This window comes from Eucyclogobius newberryi, unplaced genomic scaffold (assembly GCF_026437365.1).
Source record: "Eucyclogobius newberryi isolate DKJ021-1_F unplaced genomic scaffold, fEucNew1.0.hap1 SCAF_33, whole genome shotgun sequence".
Classification (NCBI taxonomy): domain Eukaryota; kingdom Metazoa; phylum Chordata; class Actinopteri; order Gobiiformes; family Gobiidae; genus Eucyclogobius; species Eucyclogobius newberryi.
Genome location: NW_027315979.1, coordinates 328,454 through 347,319, shown reverse-complemented (window position 1 = coordinate 347,319; position 18,866 = coordinate 328,454). Strand labels below are relative to the sequence as shown.

The following is an 18,866-nucleotide window of genomic DNA, read 5'->3' as shown; positions in this document are numbered from 1 at the left end:
GCCCCGGGTAAAGATGAGGTGTGCTATGACATGCTCTCTCATTTGACTGATGACACGCTTGGGCTAGTCCTGGGTCTTTTCAACCGTGTTTGGGATTCAGGTTGTGTTCCATCTGCGTGGAAACAGTCTACGGTGGTGCCGGTTCTGAAGCCGGGTAGGCCAGCGTCTGACCCTTCAAGTTATAGGCCGATTGCCTTGACGTCGCAGCTCGGGAAAACAATGGAGCGCATGGTTACCGAGCGGTTGGATTACTTCTTGGAGAGTCAGGGTTTGCTTCCCGCGCACCAGAGTGGTTTCCGTAGGGGCAGGAACACCATGGATTCCGTGTTGTGTTTGGAATCTGATATCCAGCTGGCCAGGGCTCAGAAAGAAAAGGTTATTGCGGTGCTCTTCGATGTGGAGAAGGCGTACGATATGGTTTGGAATGATGGGCTCCTCATTAAGCTGCGGAAGTGTGGTGTGAAGGGTAAACTGTTTAACTGGGTCCGGAGCTTTCTGTCTGGCCGGCGTATTCAAACCAGAGTGGGCGCTGCTTACTCTGGGGTCTATGAGGTAGAGAATGGGATCCCGCAGGGGAGTGTGTGTAGCCCTATCTTGTTCAATGTTATGATTAAGGACATCTTTGACGACGTGGATGGGTCTGTTGGGAGGAGCCTTTATGCTGACGATGGCGCTCTATGGGTGAGAGGGAGGAATCTCCGGTTTTACGAGGCGAAACTGCAAAGGGCAATACAGCAGGTGGAGCAGTGGACCCTGAAGTGGGGGTTTAAACTGTCCGTACGGAAGTCTCAAGTGATCTGTTTCTTCAATGGGCATAGGGACGTCTCCCTTCGACTGCATGGGCAGGTGCTCGAACAGGTCAGGGAGGTGAGGTTCTTGGGGGTCACCTTTGACGAGAGGCTTAGTTGGCGTCAGCACATTGATGAGGTCAGTGGTAAATGCAAAAGGGTGAATAACTTGCTTCGTTGTCTATCCGGCCAGGACTGGGGGGCCAGCAGAAGGTCGCTCCTGGGTATTTATTGGGCCGTCATGAGGGCGGCTATTGATTATGGCTGTATAGCCTACATGTCTGCGGCTGAGACTAACTTAAAGAAGCTTGATGTGGAGCAAGCCCAGGCCTTGCGCATCTGCTGTAGGGCTTTTAGGACCTCCCCTGTCTCGGCGCTGCAGGTTGAGTTGGGGGAATTGCCGTTACGGCTCCGGAGGCTAGAACTTCTGTTGGCTTACTGGGTGAATGTGCAAGGTCATACGAGCTCTCACCCGGTGAGAGACTTTCTCAGGGTTGATGGGGGGCAGAGTGAGGCTGGCGGTATGGTTTTTAGCCAGGTAGGAAATGCGAAGGCGCGGCTTGCGGGGGTTGGTGATCTGCGTGTGAGCCCGTCGGTGGCTTTGTCTGCTATAGCTCCGTGGAAGTTTGTCCCGGCTCCTGTTGATGTTAGCTTGCATGGCAAGCTTAGAGGAGTCGCTGGGAGGGCACCGCAGTTTGCGTTCAAGCGCTCATCGATAAGCACTCAGGTGATGTGTTTATTTATACCGACGGGTCTAGGGATCCTGAGAGTGGGCGTACTGGCGCCGCTTATTTTGTGCCTGACCTGGGGCTGGCGGTCAAGAAGAGGTTGACAGATCGCCTTTCTGTTTTCACGTCGGAACTCATAGCGATACGGTTGGCATTGGAATGGGCGGAATCTGCTTTGCAGTGTTGCGGCATTGTGGTGGCCTCTGACAGCCTTTCTGCATTGCAAAGCATTAAATCTGGGAAATCGGATTGCAGACAGGATGTGTTGAATGGCATCTTCTGTCTGATGCTCTCCCTGTCCAGGAAGGATGTGAGGGTTTCCTTCATTTGGGTCCCTGCGCATGTGGGGGTGGATGGTAACGAAATGGCTGATGCACTGGCTAAACGTTCCCTTAGGCGGCCATCAATTGATGTGGCGGTTGAGTTGGGCAAGTCTGAAATCAAGCCCGTTATCAAGAGTCATGTGGTCGGCCTTTGGCAGGAATTTTGGAGCCACTGTGTTACTGGACGGCATCTCTATCACATACAGGGTAGTGTGGGTCCTTGCGGGTCTATGGGCAGGAACGCGTGGGAGGAAAGGGCCTTCGCCCGCATGAGGATTGGCCATACTGGACTCAATTGGTCACTGAGTAGGATAGGCAAACATCCGACCGGTCTGTGTGGTCACTGTCGGGTGCCAGAGACTGTCGAGCATGTGCTGATTTGCTGTGAGGCTTATGATAGGGAAAGGGCCGGGTTGGCCTTGTGGTTTCGGAATAATGGGCGGGAGTTCAATCTGCGGAACGTTCTGGCGATCCAGTCACAGGGTTTGTGTCAGGCTGTGGTTGCTTACTTATGTAGCACAGGGCTGGGTAAACGTTTATAGAGGTGGGGGGTGTTGGAGACTGAGCCGAGGATGAGGAGCAAGAGGATGTTCTAACGCGCTTTGACTTCATGGGCCTAGAAACACCAAAGTGATGGAAGAAGGACTTCTAAAGGATAAAACGACAAAGACGTCACATGACCTCATGGGCTTTGTAAAACAACAAAGACGTCCCATGACCTCATGGGCTTTGTACTTCCAAAGCACCGAACGTCAAAGAGGGAGAGGAGGATGAAGAAGAGTCTCCCTGGAATAAAGCCGGTTGGTCTCTGACACAACAACTATTCAAGTCACAAAAACACATCATGACCTCATGGGCTTTGTAACACCAAAGCAATGGGAGGAGTACTTTTACGGACTACGACAGAGTCTGAGGACTACGAAACGTCTGAGGAATGAAGTCTGGCGGTGATGCAACACTCGGATGCCAGCCGCCGTAAAACAACAACAACAACAACAACAACACAACAACTATTCTAGTCACAAAAACACATCATGACCTCATGGGCTTTGTAACGCCAAAGCAATGGGAGGAGTACTTTTACGGACTACGACAGAGTCTGAGGACTACGAAACGTCTGAGGAATAAAGTCTGGCGGTAATGCAACACTCGGATGCCAACCGCCATAAAACAACAACAACAACAACAACAACAACAACAACAACAACAACGTGTCTGTAAATTCTGTGCTTCAGGTTCAACGTTGCAGAAAAACAAATGCACCGTAAAATGAACTACTAAAGAGCAAAAATATACTGTACTTTTAAACCCATAAATGAAAGATGACACGGTTTTATAGACAATATGTTTCATTTTTGGTTTAATATGTTTTCCACTTTACAGTGCACCATTTTAAGGTCTTTTTCTCTATTTAACATTTTTTGAGACTGAAATATGAGCTGCTAAACACAAGAATAACAGACATTTGATGAAATGTTTGCAGAGGTTCAAACTAAAAGTCAAATCAAATCAAATCAAAAGGACAGGATAGTGACCACTGGGACACTTAGGACTGGACAGTTGAATCTGCCTTTTCACTTTTTCACTGTTTTACTCAACAGCAAGTTCTTTTGTTGACAGACCTACACATCATTTCAATAAAGATGCACATTTATTTACCCCACATTGTCCGGGAACCAATTTCAGGCCCTCTTCATTTATGAACAACTAGAACTGCAACTAACAATGTGTTGGTAATTGATTAGTCTGGCAATTTTTCCCTCTTTCAATTAATCGGCTTAATTGGAGCTTTTTACTCTATTCGACCCAGATAAAGCTGCACTTAATCCACTATATTCATGAAAAACACATACTTTTGTTTTCACTCGCAGGACCACGCCACAACAATGGAGGATGAAAGAATATTTATTGATAATAACGACGATGGATCAATGATGTAGCGACGATGTAGCGACGATGTAGTGACGATGGATCGACGATCAAGCTACGATGTAGCGACGATGTAACGCATTCGAGCTACGATGTAGCGACGATGTAGCGACGATGTAGTGACGATGGATCGATGATTGAGCTACGATGTAGCGGCGATGTAGCTACGATGTAGCGACGATGTAGCGACGATGTAGCAACGATGTAGCGACGATGTAGTGAAGATGGATCGACGATCGAACTACGATGTAGCGAAGATGTAGCGACGATGGAGCTAGGATGTAGCGACGATGTAGCGACGATCGAGCTACGATGTAGTGACGATGTAGCGACGATGTAATGACGATGTCGCGACGATGGATCGACGATGTAGTGACGATGTAGCGACGATGTTGCGACGATGTAGTGACGATGGATCGACGATGTAGTGACGATCGAGCTATGATGTAGCAACGATGTAGCGACGATGGAACTATGATGGAGCTACGATGTAGTGACGATGTAGCGACGATGTAGCGACGATATAGCGACGATGTAGCGACGATGGATCGACGATCGAGCTACGATGTAGTGACGATGTAGCAACGATGTAGTGTTGATGTAGCGACGATGCAGCGACGATCGAGCTACGATGTAGCGACAATGGAGCTACGATGTAGCGACGATCGAGCTACGATGTAGTGACGATGTAGTGACGATGTAGCGACGATGTAGCGTCGATGTAGTGACGATGTAGCAACAATGTAGCGACGATGGATCAACGATGTAGTGACGATGTAGCGATGATGTAGTGACGATGTAGCGACGATGTAGTGACGATGTAGTGACGATGTAGCGACGATGTAGCGACGATCGAGCTACGATGTAGTGATGATGTAGCAACGATGGAGCTTCGATGTAGCGACGATGGATCAACGATCGAGCTACGATGTAGTGATGATGTAAAGACGATATAGCGACGATGTAGCGACGATGTAGCGACGATGTAGCGACAATGTAGCGACGATCGAGCTACGATGTAGCGACGATGTAGCGACGATGTAGCGACGATGGAGCTACGATGTAGCGACGATCGAGCTACGATGTAGCGACGATGTAGTGACGATGTAGCGACGATGGAGCTACGATGGAGCGACGATTTAGCGACGATGTGGCGACGATGTAGCGACGATGTAGCGGTGATGTAGCGACGATGTAGCGACGATGGATCGACGATGTAGTGATGATGTAGCGACGATGGAGCTTCGATGTAGCGACGATGGATCAACGATCGAGCTACGATGTAGTGACGATGTAAAGACGATGTAGCGACGATGTAGCGACGATGTAGCGACGATTGAGCTACGATGTAGCGACGATGTAGCGACGATGTAGCGACGATGGAGCGACGATGGAGCGACGATCGAGCTACGATGTAGCGACGATGTAGTGACGATGTAGCGACGATGGAGCTACGATGGAGCGACGATGTAGCGACGATGTGGCGACGATGTAGCGACGATGTAGCGGTGATGTAGCGACGATGTAGCAACGATGTAGCGACGATGGATCGACGATGTAGCGACGATGTAGCGATGATGGAGCTACGATGGATCGACGATGTAGTGACGATGGAGCTATGATGTAGCGACGATGTAGCGACGATGGAGCTATGATGGAGCTACGATGTAGTGACGATGTAGCGACGATGTAGCGACGATGTAGCGACGATGTAGCGACAATGTAGCGACGATGGATCGACGATCGAGCTACGATGTAGTGACGATGTAGCAACGATGTAGTGTCGATGTAGCGATGATGCAGCGACGATCGAGCTACGATGTAGCGACAATGGAGCTACGATGTAGCGACGATCGAGCTACGATGTAGTGACGATGTAGCGACGATGTAGCGACGATGGAGCTATGATGTAGTGACGATGTAGCAACAATGTAGCGACGATGGATCAACGATGTAGTGACGATGTAGCGATGATGTAGTGACGATGTAGCGACGATGTAGTGACGATGTAGCGACGATGTAGCGACGATGTAGCGACGATCGAGCTACGATGTAGTGATGATGTGGCGACGATGGAGCTTCGATGTAGCGACGATGGATCAACGATCGAGCTACGATGTAGTGACGATGTAAAGACGATATAGCGACGATGTAGCGACGATGTAGCGACGATGTAGCGACGATGTAGCGACGATCGAGCTACGATGTAGCGACGATGTAGCGACGATGTAGCGACGATGTAGCGGTGATGTAGCGACGATGTAGCGACGATGGATCGACGATGTAGCGATGATGTAGCGATGATGGAGCTACGATGGAGCGATGATGTAGTGATGATGTAGCGACGATGGAGCTTCGATGTAGCGACGATGGATCAACGATCGAGCTACGATGTAGTGACGATGTAAAGACGATGTAGCGACGATGTAGCGACGATGTAGCGACGATTGAGCTACGATGTAGCGACGATGTAGCGACGATGGAGCGACGATGTAGCGACGATCGAGCTACGATGTAGCGACGATGTAGTGACGATGTAGCGACGATGGAGCTACGATGGAGCGACGATGTAGCGACGATGTGGCGACGATGTAGCGACGATGTAGCGGTGATGTAGCGACGATGTAGCAACGATGTAGCGACGATGGATCGACGATGTAGCGACGATGTAGCGATGATGGAGCGACGATGTAGCGACGATGTAGCGACGATGTAGCGACGATGTAGCGACGATGGATCGACAATGTAGCGATGATCGAGCTACGATGTAGTGACGATGTAGCGACGATGTAGCGACGATGTAGCGATGATGGATCGACGATGGATCGACGATGTAGCGACGATGTAGCGACGATGTAGCAACAATGCAGCAACGATGTAGCGACGATGCAGCGACGATCGAGCAACGAGAGCTGGCTGGGTAGAGACTCAGGATGGGGCTCTGTCTTGGGTAATTAGCCCCGCCCCCTCTGGAGATGTGTTAGGGTGAAGATGATGGAGACATGAGGTGGGAGGGCGGGGTCGAGAGAGCAGAGACGACAAGAGATGCTGTGAATAGGCCTTATAAATAGGGCTTCTGGGTAATTAGAGGTGTGGTTAGAGAGTGGGGCGTGTTTACTGGTGGAGTAGAGGTTGAGGCGAGGTCCCGCTCCTGAACCCCCACGTAATGAAACCTCTTCGCTCGGCTCATGTTTTGCAGTGTAGAGACCAGTTCATGATTATTCCATTACTTAATAAGACAACTATTTCTATAATCCATGAACTAACTACTACTAACTAACTTCCACGTATAGATCACACAAATGAATGACTGACATAATAAGTGTCTGTGTTTCAGGGGAGCGTTTTCTGAGGTGGTTCTGGCGGAGGAGAAAAGGACCCAGAAGCTTGTGGCCATAAAATGCATCCCCAAAAAGGCTCTGGAGGGAAAAGAGACGAGTATCGAGAACGAGATCGCCGTCCTACACAAGTAAACCTGGACATATATCATTATATATATCATTATATATCATTATATATATCATTATATATATCATTATGTATATCATTATGTATATCATTATATATATCTATCATTATGTATATCATTATATATATTATATATACATCATTATGTATATAATGATGTATATCATTATATATATCATTATATATATCATTACGCGAGCGCAGACGCGAGCGCAGATATGGTGAATTTTTCATCAGTGCAGATCTGTTTCTCTGTTTCAAAACTAAAGAATATGTTTATTTTGTTATCGTTTACAAGTCTCTAATTGTATTTTTATTCAGGAAAAGCTTTTCTCTCTTTCTCTCTTTCTTTCTCTCTTCCCTTCTCCAGCTTTTTCACCTATTTTCTCTCCTGTCGTTCCCAACTTTCATTCTCTCCACCCTGCCTCTCTCTCTCTCCACTCTGCCTCTCTCTCTCTCCACCCTGCCTCTCTCTCTCTCCACCCTGCCTCTCTCTCTCTCCACCCTGCCTCTCTCTCTCTCTCTCCACCCTGCCTCTCTCTCTCTCCACCCTGCCTCTCTCTCTCTCTCTCTCCACCCTGCCTCTCTCTCTCTCCACCCTGCCCCTCTCTCTCTCCACCTTGCCTCTCTCTCTCTCTCTCTCCACCCTGCCTCTCTCTCTCTCCACCCTGCCTCTCTCTCTCTCCACCCTGCCTCTCTCTCTCTCCACCCTGCCTCTCTCTCTCTCCACCCTGCCTCTCTCTCTCTCTCTCCACCCTGCCTCTCTCTCTCTCTCTCCACCCTGCCTCTCTCTCTCCACCCTGCCTCTCTCTCTCTCTCTCCACCCTGCCTCTCTCTCTCTCCACCCTGCCCCTCTCTCTCTCCACCTTGCCTCTCTCTCTCTCTCTCCACCCTGCCTCTCTCTCTCTCCACCCTGCCTCTCTCTCTCTCCACCCTGCCTCTCTCTCTCTCCACCCTGCCTCTCTCTCTCTCTCTCCACCCTGCCTCTCTCTCTCTCTCTCTCTCTCTCTCTCCACCCTGCCTCTCTCTCTCTCCACCCTGCCTCTCTCTCTCTCCACCCTGCCTCTCTCTCTCTCTCTCCACCCTGCCTCTCTCTCTCTCCACCCTGCCTCTCTCTCTCTCTCTCTCCACCCTGCCTCTCTCTCTCTCCACCCTGCCCCTCTCTCTCTCCACCTTGCCTCTCTCTCTCTCTCTCTCCACCCTGCCTCTCTCTCTCTCCACCCTGCCTCTCTCTCTCTCCACCCTGCCTCTCTCTCTCTCCACCCTGCCTCTCTCTCTCTCTCTCCACCCTGCCTCTCTCTCTCTCTCTCCACCCTGCCTCTCTCTCTCTCTCTCCACCCTGCCTCTCTCTCTCCACCCTGCCTCTCTCTCTCTCTCTCCACCCTGCCTCTCTCTCTCTCCACCCTGCCCCTCTCTCTCTCCACCTTGCCTCTCTCTCTCTCTCTCCACCCTGCCTCTCTCTCTCTCCACCCTGCCTCTCTCTCTCTCCACCCTGCCTCTCTCTCTCTCCACCCTGCCTCTCTCTCTCTCCACCCTGCCTCTCTCTCTCTCCACCCTGCCTCTCTCTCTCTCTCTCTCTCCACCCTGCCTCTCTCTCTCTCTCTCCACCCTGCCTCTCTCTCTCTCCACCCTGCCTCTCTCTCTCTCTCTCTCTCCACCCTGCCTCTCTCTCTCTCCACCCTGCCTCTCTCTCTCTCTCTCTCCACCCTGCCTCTCTCTCTCTCCACCCTGCCCCTCTCTCTCTCCACCTTGCCTCTCTCTCTCTCTCTCTCCACCCTGCCTCTCTCTCTCTCCACCCTGCCTCTCTCTCTCTCCACCCTGCCTCTCTCTCTCTCCACCCTGCCTCTCTCTCTCTCCACCCTGCCTCTCTCTCTCTCTCTCCACCCTGCCTCTCTCTCTCTCTCTCCACCCTGCCTCTCTCTCTCCACCCTGCCTCTCTCTCTCTCTCCACCCTGCCTCTCTCTCTCTCCACCCTGCCCCTCTCTCTCTCCACCTTGCCTCTCTCTCTCTCTCTCCACCCTGCCTCTCTCTCTCTCCACCCTGCCTCTCTCTCTCTCCACCCTGCCTCTCTCTCTCTCCACCCTGCCTCTCTCTCTCTCTTTGTCCTCCTCTCTCTCTCCCTTCTTCTTCTTTCGCTTCTACTTCTTCTCTCCCTTCTTCTCCCTTCTTCTTATTCTTCTCCTCCTCTCCCTTCCTCTTCTTCTCTCCTGCCGTGTAGACAAAGATGTAGGAGGTGTAGCTGTAATGATCAGGTGTTCGTGGATTCACAGAGTTATTTATAGATCGAGACGATCACGACACAAAGAGATTCACATCGAGACTCAAACATAAAAGCACCGGTCAGAGCTTCACCCTCACAGCGAGAGGGTCCCGAGCTCCACTATTGGATCACTGTTCTGTTTGCATGTTCTGTGTCTGGTCAGGGACACACCATGTGTTTGCATGTTCTCCCTGTGTCTGGTCAGGGACACACCATGTGTTTGCATGTTCTCCCTGTGTCTGGTCAGGGGCACACCATGTGTTTGCATGTTCTCCCTGTGTCTAGTCAGGGGCACACCATGTGTTTGCATGTTCTCCCTGTGTCTAGTCAGGGACACACCATGTGTTTGCATGTTCTCCCTGTGTCTAGTCAGGGACACACCATGTGTTTGCATGTTCTCCCTGTGTCTGTTCAGGGCCACACCATGTGTTTGCATGTTCTCCCTGTGTCTGGTCAGGGGCACACCATGTGTTTGCATGTTCTCCCTGTGTCTAGTCAGGGGCACACCATGTGTTTGCATGTTCTCCCTGTGTCTAGTCAGGGGCACACCATGTGTTTGCATGTTCTCCCTGTGTCTGGTCAGGGGCACACCATGTGTTTGCATGTTCTCCCTGTGTCTAGTCAGGGACACACCATGTGTTTGCATGTTCTCCCTGTGTCTGGTCAGGGGCACACCATGTGTTTGCATGTTCTCCCTCACATTGATTGTACATTTACTACCCAATAAAATAAGTCTTATATTTATGATTCATTGATTGTTTGTGAGTGAAGTTCCTCCCGGATCATCTCCAGTGTCATGTAATGTTACATGTTTAATATTAATATGGTTGTTATAAATAAAGCATTATAGTAGCTTAATCTTCTTTAGATTATTTAGCTAATATGTCCACAATACATAATATGTCCACTAAACCTTCGTCTTATGGGGTTTTATTACGTATAAAACCCTTTAGTTTAAGCATATTCTGAAATACAGACTTTTCTTGTAGGAGTTTGTTCATATTTCATTCTTCCGATATTTATGTCTGTATTTATGAATTATGACAAACACAATGTCACTCAAATGGCTCGTGTCCTGTCTCGTGTCCCGTCTCGTGTCCTGTCTCGTGTCCTGGTTCGTGTCCTGTCTCGTGTCCTGTCTCGTGTCCTGTCTCGTGTCCTGGTTCGTGTCCTGTCTCGTGTCCTGGTTCGTGTCCTGTCTCGTGTCCTGGCTCGTGTCCTGGCTCGTGTCCTGGCTCGTGTCCTAGCTCGTGTCCTGGCTCGTGTCCTGTCTCGTGTCCTGGCTCGTGTCCTGGCTCGTGTCCTGGTTCGTGTCCCGTCTCGTGTCCCGGCTAGTGTCTCGGCTCGTGTCCCGTCTCGTGTCCCGGCTCGTGTCCCGTCTCGTGTCCCGTCTCGTGTCCTGGTTTGTGTCCTGTCTCGTGTCCTGTCTCGTGTCCTGTCTCGTGTCCGGTCTCTTGTCCTGGTTCGTGTCCTGTCTTGTGTCCTGTCTCGTGTCCTGTCTCGTGTCCGGTCTCGTGTCCTGTCTCGTGTCCTGTCTCGTGTCCGGTCTCGTGTCCTGGTTCGTGTCCTGTCTCGTGTCCTGTCTCGTGTCCTGTCTCGTGTCTTGGTTCGTGTCCCGGCTCGTGTCCTGTCTCGTGTCCTGTCTCGTGTCCGGTCTCGTGTCCTGTCTCGTGTCCTGTCTTGTGTCCTGTCTCGTGTCCTGTCTCGTGTCCGGTCTCGTGTCCTGGTTCGTGTCCTGTCTCGTGTCCTGGTTCGTGTCCTGTCTCGTGTCTTGGTTCGTGTCCCGGCTCGTGTCCCGGTTCGTGTCCCGGCTCGTGTCCCGTCTCGTGTCCCGTCTCGTGTCCCGGTTCGTGTCTTGTCTCGTGTCCTGGCTTGTGTCCTGGTTCATGTCCTGTCTCGTGTCCGGTCTCGTGTCCTGTCTCGTGTCCTGTCTCGTGTCCGGTCTCGTGTCCTGGTTCGTGTCCTGTCTCGTGTCCTGGTTCGTGTCCTGTCTCGTGTCTTGGTTCGTGTCCCAGCTCGTGTCCCGTCTCGTGTCCCGTCTCGTGTCCCGGTTTGTGTTTTGTCTCGTGTCCTGGCTCGTGTCCTGGTTCGTGTCCTGTCTCGTGTCCTGGCTCGTGTCCTGGTTCGTGTCCTGTCTCGTGTCCTGTCTCGCGTCCTGTCTCGTGTCCCGTCTCGTGTCCTGGTTCGTGTCTTGTCTCGTGTCCTAGCTCGTGTCCTGGCTCGTGTCCTGTCTCGTGTCCTGGCTTGTGTCCTGGCTCGTGTCCTGGTTCGTGTCCCGTCTCGTGTCCCGGCTAGTGTCTCGGCTCGTGTCCCGTCTCGTGTCCCGGCTCGTGTCCCGTCTTGTGTCCCGTCTCGTGTCCTGGTTTGTGTCCTGGTTCGTGTCCTGTCTCGTGTCCTGGTTCGTGTCCTGTCTCGTGTCCTGGTTCGTGTCCCGGCTCGTGTCCCGTCTCGTGTCCCGTCTCGTGTCCCGGTTCGTGTCTTGTCTCGTGTCCTGGCTCGTGTCCTGGTTCGTGTCCTGTCTCGTGTCCTGGCTCGTGTCCTGGTTCGTGTCCTGTCTTGTGTCCTGTCTCGTGTCCTGTCTCGTGTCCTGTCTCGTGTCCTGTCTCGTGTCCGGTCTCGTGTCCCGGTTCGTGTCTTGTCTCGTGTCCTGGCTCGTGTCCTGGTTCGTGTCCTGTCTCGTGTCCCGGCTCGTGTCCCGTCTCGTGTCCCGTCTCGTGTCCCGGTTCGTGTCTTGTCTCGTGTCCTGGCTCGTGTCCTGGTTCGTGTCCTGTCTCGTGTCCTGGCTCGTGTCCTGGTTCGTGTCCTGTCTCGTGTCCTGGCTCATGTCCTGGTTCGTGTCCTGTCTCGTGACTTTTACACTTTTACACTTTAACACTTTTACACGTGGTCATGTCATGAGGCTCTGGTGTTACTCACGCGAGGTGTTTGGAGGCTAACGCTAACTCCCGTTGGAAGTGCATTCATGCTAACTGTTGGAGCGGTACAAGCTAACGGAGCGGGGCGGGTCCATTGTCACGCTCTGATTGAGTGGCAGGTGAATTCAACTAATCAGAGTGAAGTGTGAAGCGGATTGTATTTACATCTTACATCTGGGGTACACTAGGTATTTAAATATATGTAACATGTAGCGCTCATAAACACGTTGCGACTTCGCCTTTGTTCACATGATTACATTTCTTGGGCACAGCTAGAGATAAAAGTGATTTCACATGAAGTGTGCCTCAGGTGTCGTGTGGTTTACTGCTCGTGGTCAAAACGGATCTCTATAATTGACTGTTTTTGACGAGGGCAAATCTGAGGTGCGACAAAGGCCACACATGACTCACTGTGGCTGCCAATTACCCACAATTCTTTTCACTTGTCTTCTCGTTCCACCACCAAATTAACTATACTGGGAAATTGACCGTTGCCAGTATTTCTGTCTTAATATGGTTTTGTAGGACCAAATATCCCAACGGGAAATCCACAAACACTGAAACGAATGACCATTATTATTAGTGACAAGAGCTTTTCCCGACTGCACAACACTTCAGCTTGTATACTGTGTACTTTCTTGTATACTGTGTACTGTGTACTAACAGGGATATTGAACTATTGGCTATTGGCATGAGGCCATACCCACTTTAACCACGCTTCTCCCTCTTCTGTTCTACCAACATACACCCAGTATGTCACCTGCCCCACCAGAAACAATAGAACATTGGACTTGTTTTTTGCCAACACCAAGGAGGCTTATTCTTCTTCCCCCCTCCCTCCCCTGGGCAGCTCGGACCACAACCTTGTACATCTGAGGCCTGTGTATGAACCCATCGTGCGCAGGCAGCCTGTGGTGTCCCGTGAGGATGTGGTCTGCTGAGAGCGAGGAGGCTCTGAGGGATTGCTTCAGCACCACTGTCTGGACTGAGCTCTATGGCCCACATGGGGAGGACATCAACACCATCACAGAGTGCATCACGGACTACATCAACTTCTGTTTTGAGAACATTGTTCCCTCCCGGACGGTGCAGTGTTTTCCAAACAACAAGCCATGGATTAACCGTGAACTGAAGGCTCTGCTGAAGGAGAAGAAGAGAGCCTTCAGGTTAGGGAACAAGGAGGAGCTGAGGACTGTGCAGAAGGAGCTGAGGAGGAAGATCAGGCAGGCTGAGGCCGGCTACAAGAGGAGGATGGAGGAGCAGCTGCAGCAAAAGAACATTCAGGGAGTGTGGAGGAGCCTGAAAACCATCTCAGGCTTCAAAATCCCCCCTGCCCAGACAGAGGGGGATCTACAGTGGGTGAATCAAATCAAATCAAATCAATTTATTTTTGTAAGGCCCAAAATCACAACAACAGTTGCCTCTGAGGGCAACAGGGAGAAATGAATCAACAATGTCTGTGGTGGCGATGAAGTCAGACAATGTCTGTGGTGGCGAGGGACGATGTCCCAGGGTCCTCTGTCCTTAGACTCTCCTTCTCGGCCAGGAAAAACTACAAAAAACCTCTTTGGGAAAAAAGCGTAGAAACCTGGAGGAGTTCCAGTGAAGGAGAGATCCGACTCTCACAGACGGACAGACGGACACAAGGAGACTGGAGCTGGACCCACTCTTCAGGCAGATGAGGGACCGACTGAGGTGAACTGGACCCACTCTTCAGGCAGATGAGGGACCGACTGAGGCGAACTGGACCCACTCTTCAGGCAGATGAGGGACCGTCGGAGGCGAGCTGGACCCACTCCTCAGGCAGATGAGGGACCGTCCACACAGGGCAGGGACCACTTCACCAGGGGAGGGGCATCTGGGTCCACAGGTCCTCAGGAGTGAAAGAAAGAAAAAGAAGGCGGTGAACAGTTTGCAAGTGGAATCAAAAAATAAATATTGTTTGATAGCATAAGTAGTCAGAAGAAGAGGATAGTGCTCAAGCTGTCATACTTCCCCCAGCATAGTTACTCCTAGGGCAGCGTAGCTAAAGCTGTGGGTTTATGTTTCTGTTCCTAACTACTCTGACCATAAGCGATTTCGAAGAGCCTGGACTTAAATGAAGAGACTGTGTCAGCATATTTAACATGGGTCGGGAGCTGATTCCATAACATGTCATGTCATTTATGGCTTTGTAGGTCAAGAGTAGAATTTTGAATTTGATTCTAAACTCGACGGGGAGCCAGTGAAGAGACTTCAGCACTGGCGTAATGTGCTCTCTTCTTTTTGTTCCTGTTAGTAATCTTGCTGCTGCATTTTGAACCAGTTGAAAGCTTTTCATGGAGCTTTTAGGACACGCTGCAAGCAGGGAGTTACAGTAGTCTAATCTAGTCGTTACAAATGCATGGATAAGTTTTTCGGCATCACTTTTAGGCAGGATTCTTCTGATTTTGGCTCTTGTTGCGCAAATGGAAATAGGCTGTTTTACAAGCTTGGTTTATATGAGCTTTAAACGAGAGCTCCTGGTCAAATAAGACTCTGAGGTTTCTTACAGTAGAACTGGAGGCTACACTGACATTGTCCAGTGTGACTATCTGCTCAGATAGAGCGTCTCGTAGATGCTTAGGGCCAAGCACAATGACCTCGGTTTTTTCAGGGTTAAGAAGCAGGTAGTTTAGTGTCATCCAGGTTTTTATCTCCTTCACACAAGTACTAAGTCTGTCTACTTGATCGCTCTGATCAGGTTTCATTGATAAATACAGCTGAGTGTCGTCTGCATAGCAGTGGAAGTTAATGCCATGCTTTCTGATAATGTTGCCTAATGGCAGCATATAAAGAGTAAACAGAATTGGACCGAGTACCGAACCCTGTGGCACACCGTAAATTACTTTAGAGCTTGGTGAGGAGCTCTGGTTTACATTAACAAATTGGTACCTATCAGATAAATAGGATTTAAACCAGCTGAGGGCTGTTCCTCCAACACCTACATCACATTCTAACCTCTGCAGTGGAATGTTGTGGTCGATGGTCAAACGCTGCGCTGAGGTCCAACAGGACCAGGATTGAGACCAGTCCATCGTCAGCGGCTAATAACAAATCATTTGTGACTTTAACTAGTGCAGTTTCAGTGCTGTGGTGGGCTCTGAACCCTGCTGTGGTGGGCTCTGAACCCTGCTGTGGTGGGCTCTGAACCCTGCTGTGGTGGGCTCTGGACCCTGACTGGAAAACTTCAAATAAGTTATTGTCCTGCAGGTGGCGACAAAGCTGTTTTACTACAACTTTTTCAAGGATTTTAGAGACGAAGGGAAGATTTGAAATAGGTCTGTAGTTTACCAATAGGTCGGGATCTAGATGAGTCTTTTTCAGAAGAGGTTTAATGACCTCATGTTTGAAGGACTGTGGAACATAGCCACTTTGGAGTGAAGTATTTATTATATTAAGAATAGGGTCTATAATTAGGGGGAGAATGTCTTTGAGGAGTCTGCTTGGAATGGGGTCTAGGACACAAGTTGAGCTTTTAGAGGACATAATGGCTGAAGTTATCTCTGCTTGATCAACAGCTGTGAACCTTTCTAAGTTTACAGGTGGATTTATATGGGACGTTAGATTTACAGCTTGGGCTAGTTCAGGGCTAATAGCGGGGGTAATTTCATCTAATTTATCTCTGATTGTTTTTATTTTATTGTTAAAAAATAGGAGGAAATCATCAGAGCTGAGTGTAGCTGGGATTGAGGGCTCTACTGCACTGTGACAGTTAGTTTGTTAGCCTAGCTACAGTGCTGAAAAGGAATTTAGTGTTACTTTTGTTGACTTCTATTAGATTTGAGTAATATCTGGTTTGGGCCTTACGCAGAGCCTGCTTATAGGACAGCAGGCAACTTTTCCATGCTTTTAGGGATTCTTCGGTGTGAGAGCGACGAAATAATCCCTCTAACTTTCTAACTCTTTGTTTATGTGAACGCAGTTCTTGGTTGTACCATGGGGAGGCGCGCTTTGGCCTAATGACCTTCTGTTTTAACGGCGCTACAACGTCAAGAGCAGACTTAAGACAATTCATGGTCAAGTCGACACATTGATCACTTAAACTGGGACTAAAACTGTTCTCAGCAGGATCACATGACATGATCACATGACATGTCACTGAATATTGGCTCTATTATTTCTTTGAATTTTGAGATAGATTTTTCAGATATTGTCCTTTTCATTATAACTTTATTTTGTGGGACTGGATGATCTTTAAGAATAAACTGAAAGATAATTAGGAAATGATCTGACAATATAGGGGTTTGAGGGAGGACACTGAGGTCACTAATCTCTGTTCCATACGTTAGGACAAGATCCAGAGTGTTCTTGTGAGTGTGAGTCGGTTTATTTACATTCTGAGTGAAACCAATGCTGTCTAACAAGGCGCTGAAGGCATTACTGAGAGCGTCATCACTCATGTTCACGTGGATATTAAAGTCTCCAGCTATAACTATTTTATCCCAGGCTAACACTAAGTTTGATATAAAGTCAGAAAACTCTGTTAAAAACTCTGAGTAGGGACCAGGAGGTCGGTAGATAACTATGAACAAAACTCCTTTTTGGTTTTTCATATTTGGACATGTGATCGACAGCATAAGGCTTTCAAATGAGTGAAATGCATTGTTAGTTTTAGGGCTCATGAGTCGCTTGAGTGTGAGATCACTGCCACACCTGCGCGGCCTGTGCTCCTGGAGGTCTGAAAGTTAACATGGGTGGGTGGGGTTAACATGGGTGGGTGGAGTTAACATGGGTGGGTGGGGTTAACATGGCTGGGTGGGGTGGACTCATTTAGTCTGACGTAGTCGTCTTGTTGAAGCCACGTTTCAGTTAGAGCTAGAAGATCTATTAATTCATTGACTAAGAGCGATTTGGAGGAAATTGCTCTAATGTTTAGCAGTCCACATTTTACGTGTTTATTCATTTGTATATTTGTGTCATTTGTGATTGTTATTTTCCTTAAGTTATTTGGTCTGACGCCTGAAATTTTTTTTCTGAGATGTGACTTTTTGGCATTATTTGTACGAGGGACACGAGGGACACGAAGGACACACACAGTCTCTATCTGTCTTGAATCTGAACACTTCACAGGTAACAGAACGGGCGAGAGTTCAGCGACAGAGGAGCGTCTTAAACTGCTGCTCTGCGCCCGGGGCTCATCCCAAGATGGTCACTTAACACGACTAAGACTATCGGTCAAATTCCGAACTAATAGGGATGTACCCTCCGAAGTCGGATGGATGCCATCCCTGCGTATGAGCCCGGGCTTTCCCCAAAACGCACTCCAGTTATCAATAAAGACAACGTTGTTTTGAGGGCACCATCTGGATAACCAGTTGTTGAATGCTGAGAGACGGCTGTACAATTCAGCATTGATCCGATTGGGCAGGGGACCAGAAAATATTACAGTGTCTGACATCGACTTCGCTAGGTCACACACCGCGGCTACTTGAACTTTGAGCACCTCTGATTGTCTCCGACGGGCGTCGTTACCGCCTGCGTGAACCACGACTCGCCGGAAACGGGTCCTACTCCGCTTTAAGATCCTAAGGTTTCCTTCGATGTCACCCATTCTGGCCCCCGGGTAACACCTAACGCTAGCAGCTGGCAGCTTCACGTCTCTAACAATAGAACTCCCGATTACAAGAGTTTCTCTCGTGTGTTCAGCGGGCGTGTGATCGCTGAGGGGAGAAAACCTATTATAGACGTGAAGCTCACGGCGCTCTGAGGTTCGGCGTTTAGCGCCTTGTCCCCTCCGAACTGTCACAAAATGGTCCCTATTCTGTTCCTGGTCTAGTCCCGGCTGCACGGGAGACGCTGAGGGGCTGAGCTCGGCCTTACTGCTACTGCTAATGCTAATGCTACGCCCTGCAGCGCGGTCCGGTAGCCCTCGCGCTAAAACCGAACTATAACTGGACTTAAGCTCCTCTAAACAGCGGATCCGCGCTTCTAACTCCGTATAAATGCTCACTTCTTGAGGTTTGATCGGTCACCCGCCCCTCCCCCTGCACAGCTGCATGCTCCCTCTTCCACAGCTGGACAATGCCCTGCATCTGTTCCTCTTCGCTTATCTGCCCCGGACCATCAGCTCCCCACTTCGCCAGGACTCACCCATCCCCCCAGCACACATTCCCCCTGCCATCCACTGACTGTCACAGCAGCTCAGGTGAGGAGTGAGCTGAAGAGGATTAAAGTGAGGAAGGCAGCAGGACCTGACGGCATCAGCCCCAGGCTCCTTAGGTCCTGCAGATGAACTGTGTGGAGTTATGGAGCATGTCTTCAACATGAGCCTGAAGCTGAGGCTGGTACCACAGGTCTGGAAGACCTCCTGTCTGGTACCTGTGCCTAAGACACCGCGCCCCAAAGACCTCAACAGCTTCAGGCCGGTGGCTCTCACGTCCCACCTGATGAAGACACTGGAGCGGCTGGTCCTGGACCACCTCCGCTCCACCGTG

General features: G+C 49.9%; 1 protein-coding gene across 1 annotated transcript in view; it reads left to right on the top strand.

The window, feature by feature from the left end:
- The window catches only part of LOC140375598 (calcium/calmodulin-dependent protein kinase type 1-like), a 71,942-nt gene that overhangs the window by 40,151 nt on the left and 12,925 nt on the right, over window positions 1–18,866 (top strand). The window contains exon 3 of the mRNA XM_072461875.1: window positions 7,106–7,237. Coding sequence (XP_072317976.1) covers window positions 7,106–7,237 — 132 coding nt within the window. The remainder of the gene's footprint in view (window positions 1–7,105; window positions 7,238–18,866) is intronic.